We start from the raw sequence: 19,706 nt of genomic DNA, 5'->3' as shown, positions 1-19,706 counted from the left end.
GCTCTTTATATATTTGAGATTAGCCCTTTGGCTGTGATATGAGATAGATTGTATGTGTGTGTATTTATATTTCTGTCTCCTAGTTTTTCATTTGTTTTTAGACTTTTACTTGTAATTTTAGTCCTCATTAAGTGTAATGGTCCCAGAAGATGTAGATACTGCCTTTGTTTCTTTTAGTTCTCCATGTAAAGTGAAATGTCTTTTAGTTAGTATTGCTTCCTTAGTAATAGAGGATGGTAAAGATGGAGCTGGTATGTTGAGGAGCCTTACAGCTGACTGTCGTCAGACACCCATAGACTCTGTTTATGTTTCCACAGAGGGTAGCTGTTTCTGACCCTTTTGTTATTTTCCTTGAGCAGAAGTTGTGGGATCTTAGTGAAATTATAACCACGGTCTCATCCAAGGACACCCTCTGCTCGAGGAAAACCATTAGAACTTTCTTTTGCTTTATTTGAATTTTAAAGGGAAAAATTGTTCTTTTATCTGTTTAAGAAACTATAAATTAAGAGGGCAAACCAGCAGAATTACTAGATAAGGGAACATACAATTTAGAAATTTTAAGTTCTAAAATCATATTGTACCTTCTGCCTCTGTGTAGATATACAGCTATCCTGGGAGAAAGGACTGGTTTATCTCACTGAAGCTAATGACATGTCGGTTAGGGGATTTTAGGCTATTTGCGGGATTTTTCCCCCTAGGTTTCCCCATAATAAGTGAAAGCGTAATCTAGTCTCTCAGAATAATGATACACACTTGTTCAACAATGCTTGGCAAGTTGGGAGCAGCAGGAGTGGGAAAGCTAGTAATTTACATGGTCCGGAGCTTGGGATTGGCAAGACAGAAAGACAGAACAGTGGAAGACCTGGAGGGGGCTGAGGGGACTCAAAGATACCCTGTGGAATCTCATTGAGGGATTTCAGGTGAGGCCAGGTGAGGCTGGTGACTGCTCAGAGATAGAGCAAGGATTGGAATTTCTCAATGAGGGCAAAGACAATAGAAAGTAGGCGTCAGTGAGTGTAAGACATTGGAAGTCTAAGTGATTGCAAAGTATGAGAACTTGTAGGTGGAGCGGCTTGCAGAAATGGGAGGTCCAAATATGGATTACGGAAGAAAATTGGGATGGAAGTCACAGTTCTTTCTATCTCTAGGTGTTGGCTGCTGCTTTTGGCTAGGAAGGAATAATAGAGGTGAGCTGGGTCTCAAAATAGCTCAATAAAGGTTCCTTCCTCTCTGCCGTTTTAAAAATACCAAGCAGCCTCATTTTAATTTGCATATCCTCTGGCTAGAGGAAGTACTTTAATCAGTACTTCTAACTGTGGAAAAGAAGAGAACATGCCACCACCCGCCCACACATGCACACAGAGGATCTGATCATGAAGAAGAGTGTTCTCCCACACTAGGACCAAGGCTGCTGGTTTCTCCGTTGCCCTGAGAATCCAGATGGTAGGGCAAAACTCAAGTCTTGCTCCCATTGTAAAAAGAAGCCATTTTTTTCTTTCTTTTTTTCAAGGCAGGGTGTTGCTCTGTTGCCCAGGCTGGAGTGCAGTGGCACAATCATAGCTCACCCAGCCTCAAACTTCCAGGCTTCAATCCACCCACCTCAGCCTCCTGAGTAGCTGGGACTACAGGTGTTCGCCAGCATGCCTGGCTAATTTTTTTTTTAAATTTATTTTTTGTAGAGGTGGAGTCTCACTGTGTTGCCCAGGCTGGTCTTGAACTCTTGGGTCTAAATGGTCCCCCTCCCTACTCTGGCCTCAGCCTCCCAAAGTGTTGGGATTACAGGTGTGACCCACTGCATCTGGCAAAAGAGGTTCTTGTTTTTCTGTTTCTCATCTTCCTTTTTGGGAGGGGTAGGGGAGAATATGCTCTTGACAGTATATCTCTGAAGGAATTTGACACAATTACCTTCATTATTCTGAGAGCCATCATGCATATGGAACTGTATAAGGGCAGTTACCTAACTGAGGCCTTCTGCTTTTCCTTGAGTCATCACTCTGTATTCTCACTACAAGACTATCTTCCTGACTTTTCCATTTGCTGAATGGTTCCCATGGCGTTGGTGTTCTTGAGAATGTTAGGAGACCTGGAGCAGATAAGTTGTCATCTGAGCTGCAGTGTGGGGATTCTTGGGGGAACACTGGCTCAGAAGTTCTTCTCCAAGGTAGTTTGGCCTGGTCATTCGATGTTTTCGTTTTGGATTAGCTTCTCGAATTGCCCCGCAGATCCAATGCAGAAAGTATCTCTTCAGCTAGGAATACTATAGGGTAAAACGAAATCTAAGATACGGCCTTCCAAGGCCATCTATACTAGTGTCTAGGAAGCTCAGACAAATACATAGTGGTGAACAATAAAATACAGTGTCTAAGAGGCATTACTGCATAAAGGAATAAGACTGATTGTAAAAAATCACCCAACTAAAGGGGTTTTATACTTTTGTTTGGAGTTCAAACTCATATAAAAGGCTTGGAATTGGGTGCTGCAGGAGGATGTTATTGCTAGTGTTGGGAGAAGAGAGGACAGCACTGAGGAAGGCTTCCTGGAAGATGAAGGCTTGAACTTGATGACAGAGGAGAGTAGGAATTGGACGGAGGGATCAGAGTGCGTGCAGAGGGCATCTCCTCACGGGAGTGTGGTGTTTGCAATAGCACAGTGGGAGAAAGGTGCCCTCCCTTTCTGAAGGACATCAAGGAGATCAGTATGTGTGAGAAAGAGTTTGTGGAAGAGCCTCATGGGAGACGAAATGCACAGGCAGCTCCAGATTGCCTAGATCCGTGACATTGGCAGGGGACAGGGCAGAGACAGGGCAGCGTCCCTTGGAAGGATCAGGCTCAGAGGTTCATAGTGTGGTTTCTCCAGTAATGTTCTTCAGAGGATGTAGCACCTTGGGAAAACTCTCCTTCACTCCTCTGAGATTCATAACTTGAGACCAGAAACTTGCTTATAGCTTCAAGCAGTCCCTTGCTTATTAATTCTGAAACATTTTATCTTGTACTACTACTTTTTGCTCTTCCCAAGCAGGGCAGGGTTGCCTTGAGCTAAGCCCAGGATACTTTGAAAACAACATAAAACACCTTACAAATGGCAATTTGTCCCCTCTACCCTGAGTCAAGGAGTAACCAAAGGGATATGTTTGAGGCACAGAGAGTATCATCTGTGGGTCACACCATGGGAGGCCTAAACTCCAGTTGATTATCCTCATTACAAAACTTCCATGCCTCTAGTAATTAAATATGCAAATGATAACAACCTTTTTTTTTTTTTTTTTCTGCCAGGGGAATTGATCCCTATGACAAACCAAATACCATCTACATTGAACGACATGAACCCTCTGGCTACTCCACTGTTTTCCGAAGTACAGATTTCTTCCAGTCCCGGGAAAACCAGGAAGTGATCCTTGAGGAAGTGAGAGATTTTCAGCTTCGGGACAAGTACATGTTTGCTACAAAGGTGGTGGTAAGTTGAATGTACTAAAGAATAAACTACTTTTGAGTTTCCTTTGTGAAGTTTGGCATTCTGTGATTAAACAGGTGACTTTGCATACACAGGAATTGGAAGGATGTGATTGGGACAGATTGACTGAAGGATTCTCAACATTGACAACATTGATGAACATTCCCAAAGGGCTTGGCAGGTGCTAGGAAGTCAGAGGAGTGGAGAGGCCTAGGACACTCAAAGTGGCTCTAGGAATTTGGTTGTTTCCTGGTAGCCAAGCATCCTTGACAAAGACATATTTCTTTGAAATCCCAATGGAAAGAACAAAGAATGGAGGAGGGAGGGTGGCTCAGTGGCTTCTTTCCTTTAATTCCACTGCCTGATTTCCTTTAAACTTAGGCTGATTTCTTTGAGATTTTCAACACATGTTAATTTACATGGCTAATAGGATGTGTAGTCATTGGCTAGTGGGAGTTAATGCTCTAAGAAAAGCAGTGATTAAGCTTCCAGCTGTCAGTAAGTAGCTTAACTCTCAGCCTTTGGGAAAATCTTCCCCTTGATTTGATGTGTTGGAGCCAGATGCCGAAATGGTGGGCTTGCTCATTTAAAACCAGAGTTGATTACTCAACAGGACTTGTCTTGAAATTGTATTGAGTTCAGTCTTTATCACCCTGGTTGTAAAGGAAAAAACCAGGCCCAGTCAAGGGCAGGTGGGACTCTTATTTCTGGGAGGCTACTAGCTTGCTTTCCTGATGGTGCCCTTCCCTTGTTGACTCAGGCTCTGTTGAAGGCCTTTGCTAACTGGGAGGTCGCTCTGTTGTCTGTCACTGTTAACCTTAGAGACTGAAATCAGACGTAATGTTTTCCTTCAGGTTCCCATTTACTTCTATAATTGGTAGCAGGCCAGGTGGAAGTAGGTCAACCTTCTTGGTAGGATTTTAGGGTCAAGAGAGGATCTCCCCAGCAGGAAAAGCAGGGAGTAAGGACAGAATGAGAAGAGAGATGTGGGTGGCTAAAGGCTAGAGGCATTTCCAGTTACATACCTTGCAAAATGTTCTGAAAAACCATTAGCCTATGTCAGTTTTTCTTGTCAGACCATTTGCATTGACCCATAGACATTGGTTCAGTGCCTTCCTGCTTTGCCTGTCTCTTTCTTTATCTTTCTCTTAGACACACATGCACACATATGTACAGCAGCCCAGAAACATAAGCATCCTTGAATGGCTTTGGGCAGGGATGGGGTGATGGGAACACGCAGATGAGAAATCAGGCCCAAGCACTGGTGCCTTGTGACATCAGTTGGACAGTCTTGAGTTTTCAGTATGGTCTAAAACCTTGTCTTCAGTTCTCCAGGGTTTATAGGCCTTTTCTGCCTTAGTGCCTTGGGCCTGGAGTTACTGTATGATTTTAATTCTGAACTCTAAAACACATTGACTGACTGCCTGGTTTGTCCTCCTTTTTGCGTGAACCAGGGCAGGATGGATAGCTGTTGTGCATTTCTCTTAACCGGGTTATTTCTAGGTGTCACGGCCGAGAGTTTAAGTTATATCCCAGCTGGGCCGGGCATGGTGGCTCATGCCTGTAATCCCAGCACTTTGGGAGGCCGAGGTGGGTGGATCACTTGAGGTCAGTAGTTTGAGACGAGTCTGGTCAACATGGTGAAACCCCGTCTGTACTAAAAATACAAAAATTAGTCCGGTGTGGTGGCACATGCCTGTAATCGCAGCTACTCAGAAGGCTGAGGAAGGAGAATTGTTTGAATTCGGGAGGTGGAGGTTGCAGTGAGCCAAGATGATGCCATTGCACTCCAATCTGAGCAACAGAGCAAGACTGTCTCAAAAAAAAAAAAAAAAAAGTTATATTCTAGCTGGAGCTTTCTGTGCCCTCCATTCCAATCTAACAGCTATGTCTGTTCTCCAAATGTATCTGATTCACAGAGTGCCTGTGGTGAGTTTTTAATTAAACCTGGCCAGTGGTAAGATTAGGGGTCATGTTTGTTTTGATCTCACTGATACAGTACCCAGTGCCTTGCACTATGTTTGATAGACGGCACATGCGCAGTAGAGTTGAATGAATGCCATGTTTGCCCACCTAATTTAAAAAGTAGTCAATTTTTAGAAATTTGGTGGGAGAGGTATTAAATTTTTGGTACTTTTATAGGCAATTCTTAACTCTCTGTATGGCTTATTTATTTATATGCTGTTAGTGGCAAAATTGTAGTTATGAGTTGGCTCCTCCTTCTGCACATGGATGAGCCACCAGATTCCAAGGTCAGTGGTGTTAGCGAGAGGGTGTAGGTAAGATGAGTTAGGCCACCACTGGGAGGTGTTTCCCAAATTGTGGTCTTAGGAGTACCCACGTCAGCATCAGACAAGGACAGTTGTTACAAGTGCAGATTGCAGGGCTCAAATACACTTTTCCCCAGATCATCCCAAGGTTGTCTAAGAATCACCAGTTTGGGAAACTCTGCCCTGAGCCTTCTACAGGCAGATGCTTCAAATGACAGAGTTGTACTACTGTCTAGGGAATATTTCTCAAGGGATGGATTGATGAGAAAAGAAACACAACTGGCTATGGATAGCACATAAAATATGTGCTTTCCTCCTTTTTATTGCATCAGACTGCTAAACCACAAGGATAAACAAAGTTGGCCTTGGTCAGATAATCCCCTCCCAGTAGGAGTGTTGAAACCTGCAAGTGTAACTTTTTATCTGGGGTCTGCCTAGCTCTAAGGCTGCCTGAGCTTGGAGAATTCCAGCTGGCTTTAGTGTTAAATGAATTCAAATCAAATTGGGAAAATCAAAGAACTGATTTTAAAACTACAGAAAGTTGGTTTTGTGTGATTAACTCTTGCTTCCTTCCAGCACCATGAACGATTACAGTCCTTTGCAAGTTACTGTTTCAGCCCCCTGGCTTCTGGACTGGAGCTGGTGTCCAGGTCTTCAGAACCTCCTGGTACCCTGTTGGCCTTGCTCTGGCTTTGTAATGTGCTTTGTATTTTTTGCCCTTAAGTTGCCTTGTTTAATTTTTATTCCTTGCTTTTTGACATAAAGTTCACTTATTTGTCTTCATAGTCTACATCAAAATGATAGGGCCATTAAAGAAACAATGAGGTTCCTCTGTGATTTGTTAATTTGGTAATATACCACTGTTAGGCTCTTTCAGTAGATAACAGTAATTGCTGAAAAGCTTGAGGTGGGTCAGGGTTAGCTACTCCCCTACAACCTCATAACCTCATAACCTCACTACCAGATTAAGATTATCATGCAAGCCAGGCCCAGATATTTCTTGCACAAATGTGTATCAGGAAGCAAAGACATGATCTGTGGACTTGAAGTCTCTTCTGTGTCCTTATGGGTGATGCAGCCACCCACGCTTTGCATGCTGCAGACGCTGTGTTCTAGAGTGGATGCTAGGAAACTGGCCCGCCACCTGCTTTTGTAAATGAAGTTTTACTGGGACACAGCCATGCTCATTGCTTATGTGTAGTGTAAGGTTGCTTTCATGCCCAGTGGTAGAGTTGCATAGCTACCTATGCAGAGGCAGTATGGCTCCAAAAGCCTAAAATATCTATTATCTGGACCTTTACAGATAGTTGTCTGACTTCCTGTAGTTGCTGACTATGCTGATAGTTGTCTGTTGCCCCTTCAGTTGGCATCAGGTAACTGGAATCGCAATGTCTTGACAGGTCCCAGGCATTATCCCGAAAAGTATAGGTTATGGGCCTCTCTAAATTGTTATGCCCTGTTAATGACAGGATGGTATCTTTAGAATATTATGCCCAATTCAAGTATTTTGATGCCACACCAATCTCCCAAGTGAGGGTCCATGTGTATTTTCATGATTCTGACTAAGCAACCACGAATTTCACTATTGAAAACCAATTTTCAACCTTAAGCTAATTTAGTCTCTAATGTTGATCAGAGGTAACAGAACAGTTTAGTAACTGCTGCAGGGTGTTGTGGGCTTCTAGGTGAGAAATCAGCTGACAAAACTGTGTTGTGAATTATAGGATAACTGACCCAAACCAAACGACTTATAAATTATTTTAACTATGTTACTTAAATGTATACGCACCCAATGCTTATAACTCTCATACATGATCAATAAAACCCAAACATTTACAGATTAAAAATAAAACTATAATACCAATACATTTAAAACTAATATTTGTTACAACTGTATTGAGATACAATTCACATTCTACAAAATTTACGCTTTTAAGTGTACAATTCAGTGGTTTTTAGTGTATTCATAAGGTTGTGCGATGATCATCATTACCTAATTTCAAATATTTTTATCACCCCAGAAAGAAACCATGTACCCATTACCATTACTTCCCTTCTCCTCCCTGATGCTGGTAACCACTAACCTAGTACCTTTATGGCTTTTTCTATTTTGGGCATTTTATATACTGGAAATCATACAATTTGTGACTTTATTAGTCCACTTTCATACTGCTATGAAGAAATGCCCGAGACTGGCTTATTTATAAAGAAAAGAGGTTTAATAGACTCACAGTTCCACATGGCTGGAGAGGCCTCACAATCAGGGCAGAAGGCAAAGGAGGAGCAAAGGCATGGCTTACATGGCAGCAGGCAAGAGAGCTTGTGCAGGGAAACTGTCCTTTATAAAACCATCAGATCTCGTGAGACTTATTCACTATCATGAGAACAGCACAGGAAAACCCACCCCCATGATTCAGTTACCTTCTACCAGGTCCCTCCTGTGACATGTGGGGATTATGGAGGAGCTACAATTCAAGATGAGATTTGGGTGGGGACACAGCCAAACCATATCAGTGACCTTTTGTGACTGGTTTCTTTAACAGTATGTTTTCAAGTTTCATTTATATTGTAGCATGTATAATTACTTTAACCATTTTTAATGGCTGACTAGTATTTATAATGAATATAACACATTTTATTTATCCATCTATTAGTTTGTGGCCATTTGGCTTGTGTCTACTATTTCACTGTTTCAGTGCTGCTGTGAATGTTCGTGTGCAAGTTTGTGTGTGAACTTATGTGTTTTTTGTTTTTTTTTTTTTTTGAGACGGAGTCTCGCTCTGTCGCGCAGGCTGGAGTGCAGTGGCGCGATCTTGGCTCACTGCAAGCTCCGCCTCCCGGGTTCACACCATTCTCCTGCCTAAGCCTCTCACTACAGGCGCCCGCCAACACGCCCGGCTAATTTTTTGTATTTTTAGTAGAGACGGGGTTTCACCATGTTAGCCAGGATGGTCTCGATCTCCTGACCTCGTGATCCGCCCGCCTCGGCCTCCCAAAGTGCTGGGATTACAGGCTTGAGCCACCGCACCCGGCCTTATGTTTTTAATTCTGTTAGGTTTATACCTGGGAGCGTAACTACTATGTCATGTGACAATTCTGTGTTTAACTTTTTCAGAATCGGTCAAGTGGTTTTCCAAAACTATTGTACCATTTTATATTCCCACCAGAAATGTTTTAGGGTGTAGTTTTCCCGTATGCTTGTCAACATTTGCTATTGTTTTTTGGATGATAGCCATCCTAGTTAAGTGTGAAGTGGTATCTCATGGTTTTAATTTGAATTCCTGATGGCTAAGGATGTTGAATATCTTTTCATGTGGCTGTTGGCCATTTGTATGTCTTTCTTGGACAGATGTCTATTCAACTCCTTTGTCCATTTTTGAATTGGGTTCTTTTTTGCTGTTGAGTTATAGTAGTTCTTTATTCTGTATATTCTTTATATACAAGTTACATGATTTGCAAATCTTTTCTGCCATTCCATGGTTTATCTTTTTACTTTCTTTTCTTTTTCAGCACTAAAGTTTTTATTTTTATTTTATTTTTTTGAGTCGAGGGTATTACTCTGTCACCCAGGCTGGAGTACAGCAGAGCGATCGTAGCTCACTGCAGCCGTGAGCTTCGTGTGCTCAAGCAATCCTCCTACCTCAGCCTCCCGAGTAGCTGGGACCACAGGCATGTGCCACCATACCTGTTAATTTTTTTATTTTTTGTAGAGATGGGGTTTCATCATGTTGCCCAGGCTGGTCTCAAACTCCTGGGCTCAAGCAATCCTCCCACCTTGGCCTCCCAAAGTGTTGGGATTACAGGCACAAGCCACCATGCCCAGCCATGTTTTTAATTTTGATGAAGTTCAATTTATCAATTTTTTTCTGTTGCCTGTGCTATTGTTATATCCAAGAAACTATTGCCTAATCTGAGGTCATGAAGATATACTTCCCTTTCCTTTAAGAGTTATATAGTTTTAGCTCTTGCATTCTATGATTCATTTCATTTTCAATTAATTTTACCTTGGTTGAAAGTTAATTTCTCATAAATATGAGAATTTATTTCTGGACTCCTTCTCTCTCTCTCTCTTTTTTTTTTTTCTTTTTGAGAGAGTTCTGCTGTCACCTAGGCTGGAATGTAGTGGCATGGTCATGGCTCACTGCAGCTTTGAACTCCCAGGCTCAATGGTCCTCCCGCCCCAGCCTCCTGAGTAGCTGCAACTACAGGCATGCGCCACTGTGCCTGGCTAAGTTTTTGAAGAGACGGGGTCTCACTATGTTGCCCAGGCCACTGCACCTGGCCTGTTTCTGGACTCTTTATTCTATTCCATTAATCTATATATCTATCCCTATGCCAGCATCACACTGTCTTGATTACTGTAGTTCTCTAATAAGTTTTGAATTTGGAAAATTTGAACTCTCCAACTTTGTTCTTTTTCAAGATTGTATTGGCTATTCTGGGTTCCTTGCATTTCCATGTGTATTTTAAGATCAGCTTGTCAATTTTTTGCCAAAACAAAACAAAACAAAAACCACAGATAGGATTTTGATAGAGATTGATCTACAGATTCAACACAATTTGGAGAGTATTATCATCTTAATATATCATGCCTTCCAATGCATGGACAAAGGATATTCTTCCATTTGTTTAGGTTTTCTTTAATTTCTTTCAACTGGGTTTTCTGGTTTTCAGTGTACAAGTCCCGGACTTCTTTAGTTAAAATTTTTTTCCTGGCTGGGCGTGGTGGCTCATGCCTGTAATTTCATCACTTTGGGAGGCTGAGGTAGGCGGAGCACGAGGCCAGGAGTTCGAGACCAGCGTGGCCAATATGGCGAAACCCCGTCTCTACTAAAAATACAAAAATTAGCCGGGCGTGGTGGAGTGCACTTGTAGTCCTAGCTACTTGGGAGACTGAGACCGAAGAATCGCCTGAACCTGGGAGGTGGAGATTGCAGTGAGCTGAGATCATGCCACTGCACTCCAGCCTGGATGACAGAGCGAGAATCTGTCTCAAAAGAAAAAAAAAATTCCTAAGTATTCTTTTTGGCTCCATTGTAAATGGTTCTTTTCTTAATTTCATTTTCAGATTGTTCATTGCTAGTATATAGAAACATGATTGATTTTTGTATTATTGATCTTACATTCTACAACCTGGCTGAACTTTATTAGTTCTAACTTTTTTGGTGTGTGGATTCCTTAGGATTTGCTGTTTACAAGATGATGTTGTCTGCTAAAAGAGACAACATCATCTTTTAATTCTTCCTTTTCAGTCTGGAGGCCTTTTATTTACTTATTTTTTTGCCTAACTGCCTTGGCTAGAACCTCTAGTAAAATGTCAACTAGGATTGGAGAGAGTAGGCATCCTTGTCTTATTCCTGATCTTAGGGGAAATGCATTCAGTCTTATACCATTAAGTATGATTTTTAACTGTGGAGTTTTTCTAGATGTCCTTTATCAGTTTGAGGAAGGTTCCCTTCTATTCCTGGGTTGTTGAGTGTTTTTATCATGAAAAAGTCTGGGCTTGTGTCAGTTGCGATATTCGTATGTTTCTTTTTTTCCTCCTCCTTTAGTCTATTAACATTGAATATTACACTAATGGATCTTTCTCATATGTTAAACCAATGCACATTTTTGGAATGAATCCCACATGCTCTTGGTTTATAATCATTTTTATCCTTTAATTTGTTTGGCAGAATTTACCATCTTTGTGGGAAGTTTTCTGGATACTAATTCAATCTTTTCAGTTTTTAAAATTTCTCTTTGGTTCAGTTTCAGCAGTTTGTATCTTTCTAGTAATTTGTTCGTTTATTCTAGGTTATTTAATTTTTATTCATAGTGTTCACATTAATCTTTTTTTTATTTCTGTGAGGTTGTTAATGATGTTTCTTATTTCTTTCCTAATTTTAGTAATTTGAGTCTTCTCTTTTTTTTTTTTTGGTAAGTCTAGCTTGTAGTCTAGTTTATTAAATTTTGTTAATCTTTTCAAAGAATCAGTATACTATTTGAGTAATTTTCTTTATTATTTTTCTCTTTCCTATTTCATTTATTCCTACTCTAATATTTATATTTCTTTCATTCTGCTTGCTTTGGGCTTAGTTTGCCCTTATGTTTCTACGTTCTTAAGGTGGATAGTCAGGTTATTGATTTGATATTTTTGTTCTTTTTTTATATAAGTGATTACAGGTATACATTTTCCTCTAATCACTGCTTTAGCTGCATTTCATATGCTTATGTTTTCATTTTCATCATCTTAAAGTATTTTCTAATGACTCTTGTGATTCCTTTTGACTCATTGATGATTTTTGAATGTGTTGTTGAATTTCAATATATTTGTGAATTTCCTTCTCTTTTTGGTTTCTCATTTTATTCTATTATGATCACAGAATGTACTTTATATGGTTTCAGTTCTTTTTAAATGTATTGAGGCTTATTTTAATATTTAACATCTGTTATCCTTGAGAATGTGGCTGAACATGTGGAATGAAACATGTGCTTTGAGAAGAATGTGTATTCTGCTGTTGTTGGATATTATGTTCCATAAATGTTTATTAAATCTACTTGGCTGATGGTGATGTTCAGTTTATCTTTTTCCTTTTCTGCCTTGTTCTGTATCGAAGTTGGGAAAATCTTCAACTGTTGAGATCTCTAAGTATTATCATCTTGAATTATTTATTTATCCCTTCAATTCTGGCAGTTTTCCCTCATGTGCTTTGGAGTTCCGTTGTTAGGTGTGTATATGTTTATGATTGTTAATTCTTCTAGATTGACACTTTTATCATTATTAAATGTCCTTCCTTGTCTCTAGTAACTATTTTTTGTCTTAAATTGTATTTTGCCTATTATTGTAGCTATTCTTCTTTTCTTCTGGGTACAGTTAACATGGTGTATTAGTCCGTTTTCATGCTGCTGATAAAGACATACCCAACACTGGGGGATTTACAAAAAAGGTTTATAATGGACTTACAGTTCCACATGGCTGGGAAGCCTCACAATCATGGTGGAAGGCAAGCAGGAGCAAGTCATGTCTTACATGGATGGCAGCAGGCAAAGAGAGCTTGTGCAGGGAAACTCCTCCTTTTTAAAACCATCAGATCACATGAGACTTATTCACTAGCAGGAGAACAGTGATAACACTATCACAGAAAAGACCTGCCCCCATGGTTCAATTACTTCCCACCTGGTCCTTTCCACAACATGTGGGAATTCAAGATGAGATTTGGATGGGGACACAACCAAACCATATCACATGGCATATCATTTTTTCATCCTTGCAGTTTCAATCTATTTGTATCTTTGAATCCTTGTAAATAGCATATGGTTGTGTCAGGTCTTTTATGCATTCTTTCAATTTCTGCCCTTTGATTAGGGTGTTTAATTCACCTACATTTAATGTAATTACTGAAAGGTAGACTACATATCTGCTATTTTGCTGTTTGCTTTCTATATTCTTCATAATTTTTTTTGGTTCCTTTATTACTTCATTACTGCCTTTTTTTGTATTAAATATGGATTTTCTAGGGTAACATTTAAATTCCCTTGTACCTTCTTTCACTAAATTTTTCCCAGGTGTTTTCTTAATCTGTGCTTTGGGGATTACAATAAATATCTTAATTTATGAAATCTAATTTGGATCAATAACACTGTAACTTCAGTAGTGTACAAAATCTTTGTCATTATATAGCTTTATTGCGTCCCTGCTTCTGTGCTATTATTGTCTCATCTTTATACTCTTTAAGCCCATCACCACAGTTTTAGTCTAATTGAGGACTCCTTAGATGAGATGAGTCATTTTTCTTTTGCTGCTTTCCAGAGTTCTTTATCTTTGGCTTTCAGCAGTTTTGCTATGGTGTGTCTGGGTATGGGTCTCTGAGTTTATCCTTTTAGGAATTTGTTGAGCTTACCGGATTTATGTTTTTCATCAAATTTGGGGAGTTTTGGGTCATTATTTCTTCAAATATTCTTTCTCTTTTATGCTCTCATCTCGTCAGTGACTTTGGTAATGTGTATGTCAGGACACTGATGGTGTTTCCTGGGTCTTTTAGGCGCTGTTTATTTTTAACATTCTTATTTTTTGAGACGGAGTCTCGCTCTGTCACCCAGGCTGGAGTGCAGTGGCGAACGTTCTTTTTTTTTGTTGTCAGACTGAGACATCACAATTGACATGTCTTAAAGTTCACTGCTTTTTTATTTTCCTTGTTCAAATCTGCTGTTGAACCCCTCTACTAAATTTTTCTTTTGATTTATTATACTTTTCAACTCCCAAATTTCTATGTTTTTTTTAAATTTCTGTTTCTTTATTGATATTCTCTATTTGATGAGGCATTGTTCTCATACTATCCTTTCATACTTTATACGTGATTTCTTTTAGTCATTTGAACATATTTATGATAACTAATTTTTTTTTTTACTTAGTCTAATGTCTGAGCTTTTAAGGACAATTTCTACTGACTATTTTTGCTTGTGTATAGGCTATACTTTGTTGTTTCTTTGCTTGTCCTGTGATTTTTTTGGTTGAAAAGTGGACATTTTAAATGGTGTGGCAGCTCCAAACCACTGACACCCCCTCCTCAAGGTTTTGTGTTGTTGCTATTTGTTGTTGCTGTTTTTGTTGTTGTTATTATTGTTGTTCAGGGAGATTCCTGTACTGCTATCAAGTTTGTGTTCTTTATTGTTTTTGCTACTGAAGTGTCTCATAATTTAGCTTATTGGTCAGCTAATGATAAGACAGAGATTTTCTTAAACTCTTTGAACCACTGAGTCTCTCAGCCTTTGCTAATGGCCTCTGGGTGTGTGTTGGGGTATACCTTCAATGCTTTGGCAGGCAGTTTACAACTCTGTCCTAGCCTTCACTTCCTGCTTATGTAGAGCTTCAAGATTAGCTGGAGATAAGATATTAGACCCTGTTTATTTCTTTCTTGAGCATACTCACGGCTCTTATGTGCTTGACCTTGTGGAGTCCTAGGAATACTCTAGAGCTTATTAAAGCCTCCTAAGGGCATCTTCTTCCCCAGTTTTTCCTTTTAAGCTTTTTAGTTAGCCTCTTTTTATTCTCAATTGGTAATACTGTCTTCAGAAGTTACAATGATAAGCCTTTTCTAGTTTTTATTCACTATTTTCAGTAAATGTCTTGGCTGGCTATAAGGCTGTCTATATCATGAACCAAGTCAGGTTATGTAAATGCAAGAGCTGATAATGCAGCTTTCCTGTGAGCCCCCAGACAGGTCAGTCTTTTTGGGAACTCCAGACCTGTTCTGTCCTCTCCAGTGGCTGCTAGGCTGCTGTTTTTCACAGCTATTGTAGATGTGAGGCTGTGGGTTTCCAAGGCTACCACAGAGCTAGAGAGGGGGGATGGGATTAGGGCAAATGAAAACATCACAAAGCTGGCTATTTTTGCCGAGATTCAGCCATTGTTCTTAAGTAAATGTGCCTTGGATTTTTGCAACCCTTTATTTCATTTGCAGAATTCTGAAAAAGTTGATTTTGAGGATTTTTGTCAGTGCTTTTCTTGCTTTTATGGATAAGTATATTTTTAGAGTTCCTAGAAATGGTTCCAATTAATATTAACTTTGTAAACTTTATTATAGGCATTTTCCAGCCTATGCGAAAGAACAGTTAATGCTGATATGACCTCCCCATGTGCCCTCATCCAGCTTCAATATTACTTATCTGCATTTGCCAACCTCTCCTTAGTTATCTACTCACTACTTTTTTTCCCCCCTGGAATATCCCAGATGTTGGGTTTTAGCTATGTTTTATTTATGATTTTTTTTTTTTTGTAAACAACATTAAGGTGGATGAGGATGTTTTGCTGAAGCTTTTTTGCTGCTCCAAGGGAGGATGTGACCCATGGCTCTGGTGCTTCTGAACTAGTGGCCCTGTGCTTCCACATGCCCTGGGAGGGCTTAGTTCTTTACCCATTTTCTCTAGCTGAGCTGCCATGCAACTTTCAGTGGGATAGCTCATTGCAGTATCCTTTGGCCTTTACTTGATAAGAATGTCCTTTATTTAGTTCCTTTCTCCTCTCTTCTCCTTGATCATCCATTTCTTTTTGCTCTTAACACAATCTCAAATGGAAATTCAGGTTATTCAGATACTTAGATGAATTTATTTATTTAATTATTTATTTTTTTCTGAGATGGCGTCTTGCTCTGTTGCCAGGCTGGAGTGCAGTGCCATGATCTCGGCTCACTGCACTCTCCGCCTCCCAGGTTCAGGTGATTCTTCTGTCTCAGCCTCCCGAGTAGCTGGGATTACAGGCATACTCTACCATGCCTAGCTAATTTTTCTGTTTTTAGTAGAGAAGGGGTTTCACCATGTTGGCCAGGATGGTCTTGATCTCTTGACCTCGTGATCTGCCCACCTTGGCCTCCCAAAGTGCTGGGATTACAGGCATGAGCCACTGCGCCCAGCAGAATTTATTTTTAATTATTAGAAATGAAAATACAAAATTAAAAAAAGTCTTCTTATAAATTCTCAGACTTTATAAGATTGAATTAGATTCAAATATTTAAATCATTCCTAGTAGTTGATGAAGTATGTGTGTTTGTGGATGTATTAGTTGGTACAACCTTTCAGGAGGGCCATTTCATGATAGCTATCAAAAATACAAATTTTGACTTAATAATTCTTCAAAGAATGCATCCGACCAATGGTATCGCGCAGTTCTGAAAAAGTAATAAATACATGCATATATATATATGTGTGTGTGTGTGTTTAAGAATGTTCTTGGAAATAACTAAAATGCCCACCAGTATCTGTTAAGTGGAAAGATGTCTAAGATACATGGCCAATGATAAAATTTTAAATTGTGGGACAGTAAGATACACTGTTAATGGAAAAGTTAAGTAATACAACAGCATTTATATCATGATCCAAATTATATGTGAAAAATTAAATTGCCTGTGTCAGTTTAGAATTATATTAGGTTGCTGGTAATAGACTAGAAATAAAAATTGCTTAACCAAGTCAGGAGTTTAGTTTTCTCCCTCTTGCTGCCTGGAGGTAGGCTGTCTCGGGCTGGTATGTTGGTGTCCTGATGTTCTCGGGGACCCAGGTTTCTGTCTTAACGTTCTACCATCCTGACTGGTGATTTCCATTCTCAACATTACCTCATGGTTCAAGACATCCACACTAGCCTTCAAGTCCTTATTGCAGTTAAGAAGAATAAGGAAAGACAGCAAGTAGGACCTCTTCCCACCAATTCCGTCTGTTTAAGCAGCCTTCTTAGAAATCCGGCACAAAACTTCTGTTTTTATCTCATTGGCTAGTACTTAGTCACGTGACTACCCATAGCTGCAAAAATGGTAGAGAAGTGCAGTTGTTTATTCTGGGTGGTGACAGGTTCCCACTGCTCGGGAGGAAAGGGATAATGGGTGTTGGGGGTAGGTGTAGCAGTGTCTGTCACTATGTACGTATGCTTGCGTGTGGTGGCACAGTACATTTCTGAAAGGATGCTCAAGAGCTGTTAGCCAAGGGGCACTCTGCAGGGTACAGTGGGAGGAGGGATGTGGAGGTCAGAGCAGAGCTTCTGCATTTACCTTATACCGATCTGTGCTGTTGGATGTTTTCCATGAGTATGCTTTGCTTTTATGGTAATAGTGATAAAAAACAAACCAACCCAAAACCTATGGTTTATTAAGAAAAATCTCAGAGCCTTACAATACATCTTATAATCACTAGTATGCCGTAGTTTAATTGTTAATATATTTCTTGGTGGCAGTAAAACAATACAATAACTCTTTAAAAATCCATTAAGAATGAACCTGAATTGTCCAAGTTTAGGAATAATTCTCCAAGAAGGTAGTGGGATCAATGCATTTTGAGATTTTTTTTGATGATTGTAGTATGCTGTGATTTTTGCATTTATGAGGTAAGACTGACCTATGAAATATATTCTTAATACTCAGGCCTCCCAGCAGCAATCGTTAAGTATTTTTAACTGATGATGGGCCTGGGTGTTATTGAGAAATCACTCTTTTTAAAGTTATACTCACAGTTGGAAGTAGTAAAAAACAAAGCATAAAAATGTGTATTTCATCGATATGTTCCTCTATATATTCACAAAAATGTATGTATATAGGCTGACTTAAACTAATCATCTGACATAGCCATGACATTTTATCAACTTAATGAGGGCTTTTGGAATTTATATGTAACAATTTTGCTGGGAATTGTTTTCTCATTCAGTTAATATGCTTTTACATTTTTAATAGATCCATCATTTCCTACGGCCCCATGTTTAGTACAAGCTATTAATATGGTTTTCAGGTTTCCATTTTGGTGGGCAGTCTTTCGTACCTCTCTACCTGATTTCTTTAAAACAAACTACTTTTAACCATTTGTTCAGTGGTGGTTTGAATGTCTGCTGCCCAAATGGATTAAAAGTAACTTTGTCTTTATCAGCTGGGTCCTCACAGTATTTATGGGGCATGTATGAGCACAGGGTACTGAGTTGTTATATTACAGATAAAATAAATGAGTATGTTCCTTACTCTATAGGAAGTTAATATCTATAATAAACAGCAACCTAGTCAAGGATAAGTGAAGCCGAAGTAACCCCTCTGGCTGGGAATCCCAACATCTCAATACGTTTAATAGTCATTCCTATGATTATGTCCACATAAGGGTTATGCCTCTCTGTGTCTTTCCTGATAGATATGCAACATTTGCCTTCAGCTTCTGGCCATGTTCTTTTAGAGCTGGAAGAAACCACATAGAGTCTTTATAACAGTTCTTATCCATTTTTGAGTTGTGGACTTTCTTGAGAATCTGATAAAACGTATGGAGCCTCCATAGCAAAATAAATGAGTGTATATAAAAAATTTTGCATGTATGTTTACAGGGTTGCTGGACCATTTAAACCCATCTACAGGGAAGTCTTGATCCAAATAAGCTTCTCCTTTTGTAGATGAATAAACTGAAAGCTAGAGAGATTTCTGTCATTTTCTCAGTTGGTAGAGCTAGCTCTTAATCTAATGTTTTTATACACATTTACAAGATTCTTGCTGTGACTTAAAAATCTCTAAAACGCAATGTGATGTGGTTGACATCATGTTGAATACTCTACCAATGAATATGTATTCTAGCAAAAGACCTTCCTCAATGAGATTATTGAGAGATGGAAAACCAGAATACAATGAAGATTCTCTCAAGTCTTGGTGCAAATTAAAACCTTGTGACTGGAGCATCCTTGTAATCTAAAAATAGGAGTAGAAAGAAGAAAAGAACATGTTTTGTGTGCATGGTGTGTGGCTGATCTCATCCATTAGTGGTTTGGGGGCTGTAGGCTCCTCCCTGCCTGTTTTTTCAGCCTCATCACACAATCCTCTTTCTATCTCTTACTCTGCTGAAGTGTTGGCAGCCTCCAAAACCTCCTGTAGTCCAAGTTCTACCATCATACCATTTCCTTCCTTATCTAATATCCACAGAGTTATCTAGTGTCTGTTGCAGACCGGGTATCTAAGATGAAGCAGTACAACCCAGGCTGCCCAATGATGGCAGACATTGCAAAAATATGAGTTTGCAATCACAGTCTCTATTTTGTGTTTCCAATAGAACTGGAAGAATCTGACTCTTCTATTTTTATTTTTGCTGCTTTTGAATGACTGTAATGTGGCACCATTAATTTTTTTTTCTCCTCTTCCTTGGCAGCATCTCTTGGGCAGTCAACAGCAGTCTTCTGTCCAGCTCTGGGTCTCCTTTGGCCGGAAGCCCATGCAAGCAGCACAGTTTGTCACAAGACATCCTATTAATGTGAGTGGGGTCTGCTTGAGGATGGGAAGAAGTATCATTGTCCTTATGCAGAGGTCAGAGGAAGGGTGTTGTGGGGATGGCCTGCTGGAGTGGGTTATTTTATGACCTCCCTGAAGTCAGGTCTCTAGAGAGAGCAGTTGTGCTTTGGGCATCGTGGTCTGCATTTCCCACTTCACTGAAGCAGAGCTGAATGAGAGACTTAGTTTGCTTTACATGGAGCAGCACCGGCAGAGAGAGGTTGGAGCCACAGTC

General features: G+C 39.8%; 1 protein-coding gene across 1 annotated transcript in view; it reads left to right on the top strand.

The window, feature by feature from the left end:
* SORL1 (sortilin related receptor 1) overlaps positions 1–19,706 on the top strand; it is a 181,059-nt gene that overhangs the window by 41,065 nt on the left and 120,288 nt on the right. Inside the window, exons 6-7 of the mRNA XM_030794523.1 lie at positions 3,273–3,453; positions 19,353–19,519. Of these exons, the coding sequence (XP_030650383.1) occupies positions 3,273–3,453; positions 19,353–19,519 (348 nt within the window). The remainder of the gene's footprint in view (positions 1–3,272; positions 3,454–19,352; positions 19,520–19,706) is intronic.

Source organism: Nomascus leucogenys, chromosome 15, assembly GCF_006542625.1.
Source record: "Nomascus leucogenys isolate Asia chromosome 15, Asia_NLE_v1, whole genome shotgun sequence".
NCBI classification, from domain to species: Eukaryota; Metazoa; Chordata; class Mammalia; order Primates; family Hylobatidae; genus Nomascus; species Nomascus leucogenys.
Note: the sequence above shows the minus strand (reverse complement) of the source record. Positions and strands in the feature narration are given on the sequence as shown.